General features: G+C 41.5%; 1 protein-coding gene across 1 annotated transcript; it reads right to left on the bottom strand.

Moving 5' to 3' along the window:
* Positions 1-5,023: 5,023 nt before the first annotated feature.
* LOC103807324 (squalene monooxygenase-like) lies at positions 5,024-9,530 on the bottom strand. Its single transcript, XM_009080053.1, has 5 exons — positions 9,440-9,530; positions 8,703-8,845; positions 7,482-7,578; positions 6,878-6,965; positions 5,024-5,560 (listed from the first exon to the last, which is right to left on the bottom strand). The coding sequence occupies exons 1-5, from the start codon at positions 9,480-9,482 to the stop codon at positions 5,368-5,370; spliced, it is 564 nt and encodes a 187-aa protein (XP_009078301.1). The 5' UTR covers positions 9,483-9,530; the 3' UTR covers positions 5,024-5,367.
* Between the last annotated feature and the right edge of the window lie 82 nt (positions 9,531-9,612).

The following is a 9,612-nucleotide window of genomic DNA, read 5'->3' as shown; positions in this document are numbered from 1 at the left end:
AGGGATGTGATACTGGACCTGATGGTCGACAACAAAGAGAGCTAATTGGGGACATCAGGATTGGATTGGAGGCAGCCTGGGCTGCAGTGACCATTCACTGCTGGAGTTCAGTCCTGAGGGATATGGGTAAAGCAAAGAGTAGTCAGGACTCTGAATTTTAGGGACAATAGGACCCCCTGGGAAACTGCCCTCAGGGACAAAGCAGCAGAACAGATTTTAAGGATGCTTTTCAAAGAGTGCAGGAGCTCTTGATCCCAAGCCACTGACAAGTGGTATCTCTCAGGGGTCTGTATTGGTACCTGTAATGTTTAAGACCTTTGTCAATGATGTAGACAGTGGACTCGAGAGCACCATCAGCAAGTTTGCAGATGACACCAAGCTGAGTGGTGCAGTTGGCACACCTGAGGGATGAAATGCCATCCAGAGGGACCTGGACAAGCTTGAGAACTGGGCCCATGGGAACCTCATGAAGTTCAACAAGGCCAAATGCAAAAGGTCCTGCACATGGGTTGAGGAAACTCCCAGTACCAATACAGGCTGTGGAATGAATGGATCAAGAACAGTCTTGACACAAAGGACTTGAGGATTAGAGCCTGGACATGACCTGGCAATATGAATTTACAGCCCACAAAGCCAACCACATCCTAAGTGACACCAAAAGCAGCGTGAGCAGCAGATCAAGGGAGGTGTCTGTCCCCCTCTGCTCTGCTCTCATAAGACCCCACCTTGAGTACTGTGTCCAGCGCTGGGGAATGACAACACAGACCTGTTAGAGCAGGTCCAGGGGTGAGCCTTGAAGATTATTAGAGGGATGAAGCACATCTCCACTGAAGGCAGGCTGAGAGCTGGGGCTGTTCAGCCTGGGAAAGAGAAGGCTCTGAGGAGATCCTATTGAGGTGTTTCAGTACTTGAAGAGGGTCTCCTGAAGGATCCTACAGGAAAGATGGAAAGAGACTATTTACAAGAGCTTGGAGTGACAGGACAAGGGGGATTAGCTTCAAACTGAAAGAGAATGGATTTAGATTAGTTATAAGGAAGAAGCTTTTCACAATGAGAGTGTTGGAACACCAGAACAGGTTGCCCAGAAAGGTGGTAGATGCCCCAAGCCTGGAAACATTCAGGGTCAGGCTCGATGGGGCTCTGAGCAACCTCATCTAGTGGAAGATGCTCATTGCAGGGAGGTTGGACCAGATGACCTTTACACATCCCTTCCAAACTAAATTATTCTAAGATTCTATGATCAGGATTATTTTTCCTATTTATGTCACTTTGCATTTATTAACAGTGGATTTCAGTCACTATTTAAAATACCCTGTCAGCTTTTATCTTCAGTATCTTGAGTAACTTTTTCCCAACAAACTCTGTTATGCCTCTGTTCACTCTGTATAGCACAGGAGCTTGTGCAGCATTTCGGTGCTTCACGGGGAATAACTTAGGAACTGCTGACACTATTTTCCATGTCAGAATTTCAGAATGAATAATTTATCAACTGCCCATATTTATTCTGGATTGAATGGATTTTACTTTTGTTCAGAATACACAAGCTGGTTTCAGAGAGCAGTATGGGCAAGGACTGTGAGCCAACCATAAACTACTGCCCTACTGACGTAAAACAACCAGTGAGAATCAACAGTATTGCAGCAAACACCAACACACAGGTTTTAGATGTCAGCAGCATTTGAAGTAGCACAGGTAAGTCAGTACAGGCAACACCCTCCACACACCTTTCCCATCTAGCCATTCTGCAGTGCAGCAGCTTCTGGCTGCAGCCGTGGAACACGGACTGGGAAACAAGTGGGAGGAGGCAGAGATCAGATGTACGACATGAGCATGAGGGAGAAAGATGACAGAGAAACTCATCAGAGAAGGAGCAATTTGTTTAAATCATCCCCTTTTTTCCATATTTTCACAGCTGTTCAGAAAGCCTAATAACAACACTGATGCTGCACACACTTTGGAACAGCTTGATTACAATGAAATTCAAAAGTGGTTCTTCAAAACCAAACCGTTGCTCAGCTGAGACAGAACTTGGGCAGTACAGCTGAGGAATGGCACGTGCTCATTATTACTGGTTGTCACTCTGTACTCAGCCCTAGAGAGGCCACACCTTGAGTACTGTGTACAGTTCTGGGCTCCTCAATTCAGGAAGGACATTGAGGTGCTGGAGCATGTTCAGAGAAGGGTGATGCAGCTGGTGAAGGGTCTAGAGAGTAAGTCTTATGAGGAGAGGCTGAGGGAGCTGGGGGTGTTCAGCCTGGAGAAAAGGAGGCTCAGGGGAAACCTTATCACTCTCTACAGCTATCTGAAAGGAGGTCGTAGCCAGGTGGGGTTCAGCCTCTTCTCCCAGGCAAATAGTGACAGGATAAGAGGAAAGGACCTCAAGATGTGCCAGGAGAGGTTCAGACTGGACATCAGGGAGAATTTCTTCACAGAAAGTGTGGTTCAGCATTAGATTAGTCTGCCTAGGGGGGTGGTGGAGTGTGGCACTTAGTGCTGTGGTCTAGTTGGCAGGGTGGTGTTCTGTCAAAGACTGGACTCATTGATCTTGGAGGTCTTTCCCAAACTTAATGATTCTGTGATCCCATGATACTGTTTCCTTTTTCCTCCCCACCACAAGCAAGTGTTCACACTTCTGCATGATGTGAACATCTACAACCTCACCACAATGTAGCTACTTGTTCCTTCTGCTCTCTCTGCCAGCTGCAGCTGCACCAGTCCTGGAACAGAGAGATAACTACACATCTCCTGTGCCCACACCACTTATCTAAGGGCACAGGATGCCATTATATTTTGCAGTGTACAAATCCTTAGAACTGACCTCTTCAGAGTCTGCAGATACATCTACACAACTCACAAGCTGCATCAAATATGTGTGCGTTGTGCTCCTCTTGGATTCTGAATCATGCCTGGGACAGCTTTCCTGGCTCATTGCTTCACTTCGCTACATATACATCATAGAATCAACCTGGTGGGAAGAGACCTCAAAGATCGAGTCCAACCCCACTGCCATTACTAGACCATGGCACTAAGTGCCACATCCAGTCTCACAGAATCATAGCATGTAGACAAGTCTTATAGACCATCTGCTGCATGCTGTGGCTTAGCATTAGGTACTGTTAGATTCCATTTCTGGCCATTTTACCTACGGACATTGCCCATTCACTGCCAGCTTTACTCATCTTACTCCCAGTTGACCTTCATGACTTCCCCTCCACCCCACAACCTCCCTGTGTGTCCCTGAGAAAGACACTTCAGTCAGGGACTACAGAACACAGCTTGAAATTCTGCCCTGCAACTCTTCTTCACCAGGGCAAAGCACTGCTGTGGCCATCACCCAGCTGGGGCGGCCCATGCTGTCCAACACTACCGAAGGCCACCTCACCAGTCGGTTCAGCTGGAAGCTCACACTCTGTGCTGCTCTGTGTCCCAGTGATCCCAGTTGGTTTGATCCTTCAGAGTCAGTCCTGTATCATGTCCCGAGGACAAGGCATGTAGCCATTTCACATGTCAAGTTTTCAAGCTGTCCCTTCTTACACATACACACAAGACTTGCCTCTCCCACGCTGGTAATTTCCAGTGATTGTTACCCTGATCATGAGCATTGAGTTCAAGAAACAAAAATTTAGGTACACTTGTATTTCCTGATAAATGAGGATTCAACAAAACTCATGAACCAGAGATACACAACAAAAATTATCTACAGGCATCATAACTTTTTATTTAAGTAAGCTGAGGATGTGTATTTGGCTCAAGACTTTTTACCCTTGGAATTTTTAAAGAGACTCACTGCAAATAATATAAAAAAATAGAAACTGTAAAATCAATCAATATTTTCAAAATTGTCACAGATTTTGAAAACACTTGTATAAATTCCGCAAACTTTGTGTACCCTTAAAGGGGCATCATTCAGTTACCATATATAATGATATTTGAAAATATTACTTTTTTACCCTAAAGCTTAAACACAGACATATTCATGATGGGTGTAATTTCAAGAGGGTATCAAAAGTGATAATGGTTAGAAAAATATACATACTTTTGCTTCTGGAAAAGAACAAATAATTTGAAATATTCATCAAATAAAATACTAGAAAAAGCCTCTCCATGGATTTTTTTCACAGTCCAAGATAAAATGCATGTTACACACAGCTTATGCAATCTGTCATTTTCAAGACAGACTCACAGTTTCACTAGTACAGAAGAACAAAATCTGTTACTGCTCTCCAGACTGTTGGCTGCTCCCATGCATGATTGTTTGGGCAAGCCAAAGGAGCAGAGCCACACGGCGAAGCACAAACCACTCACAAAGGCTAAAGGAAAATGCAGATGCACAAGAACAAAGGAAAGCACACTGATGGAAGAGAACATTGAGAGGAATAGTGACCAACAGGAACAGACACAAACTCTTCAGTGGCATGCAGTAATTCCTTCAGGAAAAATACCCCCATCATACTCCAAGTATTAAAAGGACACTTTCATGGTACTTCTGGTTAATTTTTAGAAGTAATATTAAAGATTACTGTCTATTGGAAATAGCCTGGACTGAATTTGTTGCAGTGGATAGAGTTTGTTGCTGTGCTTCAGTTCGTGGCAGTGTTAAACTTCAGTTGCACACACCAAACAGAACAAACCCAAACCCCTAAGGTTTTAAAAGGAAATGAGATTGAAAATTTCTTGCTAAAACGTGTTTTCAGTACCTGAGTGCACTGCAGTAGCCAACATAACTATGGTTTGATTACTACTTATTTCAATGAATTCTGGCATGAAGAATGGATTCAGATGAGCAACATGGCACTTGCACCAGTGACTGAACATACAGATATGGTGACACTTCAAGATCTGAGATCCTTTACAGTGTCCTTTCAAGTGTCAATGGACTTGTATCTTAGCTGCAACTGAAACAGAACAGAGGCAAATCCTAATGAAACAACCCAAATCAAGAATGTTACAATGTTTCACAGTAATAAAGAAACAGTCAATGGAACTAGTGAACAGAAAGAAGCATGAAGGATAATAGCAGCATGTGGTTTACAATTTTCACTTCTCAGTTTATTAGTATTAGTGGTGCACTCAGCAATGGATAAAGCAAGGAAGGAAATTCTGACAAAACTGGCAATTATCTACCACATGTCAACACTTAATTATGGTCCTTGTAAACAGCTAACTCCTTTTTGAACTTCAATTGCAAAGAAAAGAATATTTACATATAATATATATGTATATAACCACAAAACCTTAAATCCTTATCAAGGAAATTGCATTTTGAAGAGAAGGAAACATAATACAATATTAAATAGTACATGTCCAAAGATTTTGAAGGCATTGTGATTTTCATGTTTTCTTCCTCCAGTCATTTTCCCCTGGATTTTAATAGACTAAATACTTCATTTCAGAGTAAATAAGTGGAAATATTATAGAGCAGCTCCGGTAAAGAATAGCTCCACTACTGAAAACTGCTCGAGGAATGGTGATCCAGGACTCTGACTTAAAGCAGAAATAAACAGCATACAATGCCACAGCGAAGAAGTGGCCAATCAGTACCATTGGTTTAGGAGATAACCTGCAATAAAAATAAATGGATAAAACAGGTAAATAAACAGAATCAGAAAGCACTGACAAATTTTCATTTTGCAAACAGAGATCTCCACTCAGGACCACACACCCCTTCTGACTTAGGCAGCTCTGGTGCTGCACCTCAACTGCAAAATACAAACTTGGTTCCCTTGGAGTTGCTCCACACTCTATTCTCTTCTACAGCACAGCCAACACACACTGCTGCTCTCCCTTCATTCCCAGTACTCTATGTCTGCCTTTAGCACCCCCAGAGGAATATTCTCAATAGGCTCTCCAGTTTTAGCTCTCACTCCAAAAGAGAGAGAAATACAAATGCTCACATGTTCAGAGCAGTATGACTGACTGTGCATTCACTAGTTTCTGAGGGGTCATTGAAACACCTTTGTAGAGAACAATTTCCCTGTTCATTACAATCCTTTATGGCAGGCCTCACCCTTCACTACTCTCAACTTGTCAAGTACAAAATGGCTCCACCAGCTCCTCTGCTAGTCTGGACCCTCCTACCTTGTTCAGACTCCTTGTTCAAACACTAACTTCTCTCCAGCTTTTACTGGCATTTTTTACAAGGGAAAACAAAGTCAGTACTTAAAGACAGAGTTTCTAATAAAGCTTCAGCCTTTAGTATATTCTTAAAATAGTATGGGTGTGTGGTTTGGATTTGTGCTGAACACAGGGTTGATATTCTAGAGATGTTTTTGTCATTGCTGAGCAGAGCTTACACAGAGCCAAAGCCTCTGCTGCTTTTTGTACTGCCATGCTGGTAGGAGTTTGGGGTGTGTGGGAAGTTGAGAGGAGACACAGCTGAGACAGCTGACCCCAACTGGTCAAAGGAATATCCCATAGCATATGACATCATACTCAGTATATAAAACTAGGGGGAAGAAGAAAGAAGTGGTGGGAACATATTTGGAGTGATGGCATTTGTCTTCCCAAGTAAGCTGCTATGCATGATGGGGCCCTGCTCTCCTGGGGATGGCTGAGCACCTCCTGTCTGTGGGAAGCAGTGAATTAACTTCTTGCTTTGCTTGTGTGTGCAGCTTTTGCTTTCCATATTAAACTATCTCAACCTATGGGTTTTCTAGATTTTACCCTTACAATTCTCTCCCCGATCCTGCTGGTGAGGGAGTGAGCAGCTGTGTGGGGCTTGGCTGCTGCCTGGGACTAAACCATAACAAAACCATAGGCTTGTGTTGCCACTCTGTGCCCCTGTGCAGAGCTGCCTGAGGAGAGCAAAGCAAATCTCACAGGGGCTCACAGTGCTCAACCCTGTCCACACTAACTACTGCCAGCACAGTGAACTTACACAGAGAGCAATCCAACAGGGCCTGAGACACATTCTCCTCCAAGTCTGAAGTAATGGAAACAGGCTTTCTTTAGCTGATGCAAGGAATCTACAAAATGAATTAAAATGACTCAATAAGTGTATTCAACACATACCAAAAAAATTTTCTGCCTACACAACAGTGATATTAAATCCAGGACCTCAGTAGCTGTTGTTGTGTTCAACTCATCTGGATTTTGAGCGAGTTTTACTTAAGCAGAGGATAGTCTTACAGAATATCTACACATTTTTTGCACTAACTGACACAAGAACAAGAGCTTCCTCTCTTTTCTTTGTTTATGGATTTTTTCTTTGGTTTTGTTTTTTAAATACTAACTCCAGACTTGCCTTCACATTGCTAAAACTCAGCCTACATCACACTAGAGCTAAACAACAAGGCAGAGAACACAAGATAACTTATTAAACCCCTTTGATTTACATATTTATATATTTATCAATATACACACACATATACACTCATCTATACACACAAGCACATGGACATATGCTCATACACATTCCCTTTCCAGGCATGTTTATTTACCAAGTTGTAGTTAGTCAGAGGTTATCTTTAAAATGTATTTACCATCTGTGGCAGCAAAGAGTTCATAAAGTGCCTGGGCAAGAACATTCACTACAAAAGAATGAGATTTTTTCCTTGACCAGTAAAATGTTCTTTTCGCCTGAAAATGTAAAAAAACAAAAAACAAAACACAAATGTATTTCTCTCAGTAAATACACAAGAGCATTCAAAAGATTCCCAAAGAGGCTGCAAGAGTTATACTCATGGAAACACAGAGTGGATATAGTGATGTGCTAGATCACTTGCAAGCTAAGTCATGAGGAGTTTTGGAAACCCATTGAACCAGTTATCTAGGCTCCTCTTGCACTAAACAGAGGAGGAAAAAATAGTTCCAGAGTGTGCTTCATCTCAGCCTGTAGCAGGTTGCTAAGGCAGGTTGAAACTTGAAGGGTAACACTCACCTAGTTCTCTCTGTTGACTGACAGTAAGTAGGAAATCACTGGAAGTCTGAGGTGACTAGCTGAGACCTAAGTATCTGCACTTGGTCAGGTAAGTCCTGTACTGTCCTGACACTCAGGTCCCTCTAAGTGCTTCTCTATTTTCAAATACACTTTTCTGGATAATATACTTGTAGTCTATAATTACACTTGCTGTAATTTAGCCAAACCAATATGCCTAACCTGATTAAAAGCAGTAAACCAATAACCTTATTATTTACTCATCAGAATTTTGAGTCTAAATGTCACTGAAAAAATAAACCTCACATGAAAACTGCTGGTGCTGATTCCTGGGAAAAAAACAATGCCTTCTAACTAACTACTGGGAGATTAATGCATCAGGTAAGAGGCTAGTGGAGCACTGCGATGTGTCTTGGAAGACTCAGTAGACAAGCTCATTATGCTCTAACTTCATTCCACTTCTACATAAGTGTAATGGTCCTAATTCATCACACTTAGGATCAATCTGGTTACAAATACACTGCTAAAATGGGAATACCAGGTTATACCAGCAAAGCATTCTGATTGCACACAGCACATCAATCTCCTTCAGCAGAACAGCAGTCAGTAAGCACAGGTTTGAATCTGCCTTTTGCCACACAGCCACAGCACTCACACACCACAGCTCCACTCATCAGAGACTGAGGCTATGATTTTTCTGTGCAAAGCTTTGAAAACTGCTCTGCCTCAGCAGTAACTTACTTGTCCCTGAGATGCATAAAACCTAGAAGTGTGTCATTAAATTGTAGCAGAAGCTGTCTAAAGTAAGTACAGAATAAAGCATCACCTTAAGAACATCAGAATCTTCATAAAGGTCTGGAATATCCTGGAGCAAACTTCTCCATATTTTAATATCATTTAAAATAACACTCATCCCTCCACCAGTCAGAGGGTGCCTTATATTATATGCATCTCCTAAAAGAAGAACACCTAGGCAGAAGAGAAAAAACAATGGGATACTGCATGACCATTACATAATCTTAAAACTCAAACCTTCACTTCAAAAAAAAAAAAATTTCCAAAAAAAATCAAACTTAGTAAGAATTCATTCCCACTAGAAACTAAGATGAATAATAACTAGAAAGCAAAAAAAAAAAAAAAGAAAGGGAACAAACAAAAAATATGTTGTTCAATTATGAGGCTTAAAACAGCTTTAAGATGATCAAGGTAAAACTATTTTTTCCCTGTAGATACGCACGTGTGTGTGTTAAACACAAACATGCTTTATAAGTGTTAATTTCTTTACTTTTTTAATCAAGTTTTCTTAAAAAGACCACACTTATATAACCTTAAACAACTGAGTGAATTAAACTTAGAGGTAAAGCAGGCACTGATTTGAAGTCTGGTGCCAATATAAACACTCCAGTTAACCTGTGCCCATGGTACACATTTGAAAGTATTATCTTTCACAGAAGAGTTATGAGACTGTTGTAATGAACAACAAATATGCAACTATGACAACGAAATCCTGTGTCCCAGATGTTTGTAATGATGTTTTCCTTCCTGTTACTTCATAATACCAACCTTTCTTATTCACAGCTGAAGGAGGTAAGAAGCTGGCTGGCATAGTCCTTAAACGATCATTCTGAACTGCTATTAAGAATGGCTCCTTTAAGTGATCTGCAATAACCAAACATTTTAGTTACAGGACTTAGACAAAGTCTAATACATAATCATAGAATCACAGAATCAACCAG

Source organism: Acanthisitta chloris, unplaced genomic scaffold (genome assembly GCF_000695815.1).
Source record: "Acanthisitta chloris isolate BGI_N310 unplaced genomic scaffold, ASM69581v1 scaffold3778, whole genome shotgun sequence".
In the NCBI taxonomy this organism is placed as follows: domain Eukaryota; kingdom Metazoa; phylum Chordata; class Aves; order Passeriformes; family Acanthisittidae; genus Acanthisitta; species Acanthisitta chloris.
This window is presented reverse-complemented; position numbering and strand designations above follow the sequence as displayed.

Coding starts and splice junctions, on each gene's coding strand:
- LOC103807324 (XM_009080053.1), bottom strand. CDS start 9,482: ATGCCAGCCAGCTTCTTACCTCCTTCAGCTGTGAATAAGAAAG. Junction 7,579..8,702: donor AAGATTCTGATGTTCTTAAG/GTGATGCTTTAT, acceptor TTACATTTTCAG/GCGAAAAGAACATTTTACTG. Junction 6,966..7,481: donor ACTCTTTGCTGCCACAGATG/GTAAATACATTT, acceptor TTCATTTTGTAG/ATTCCTTGCATCAGCTAAAG.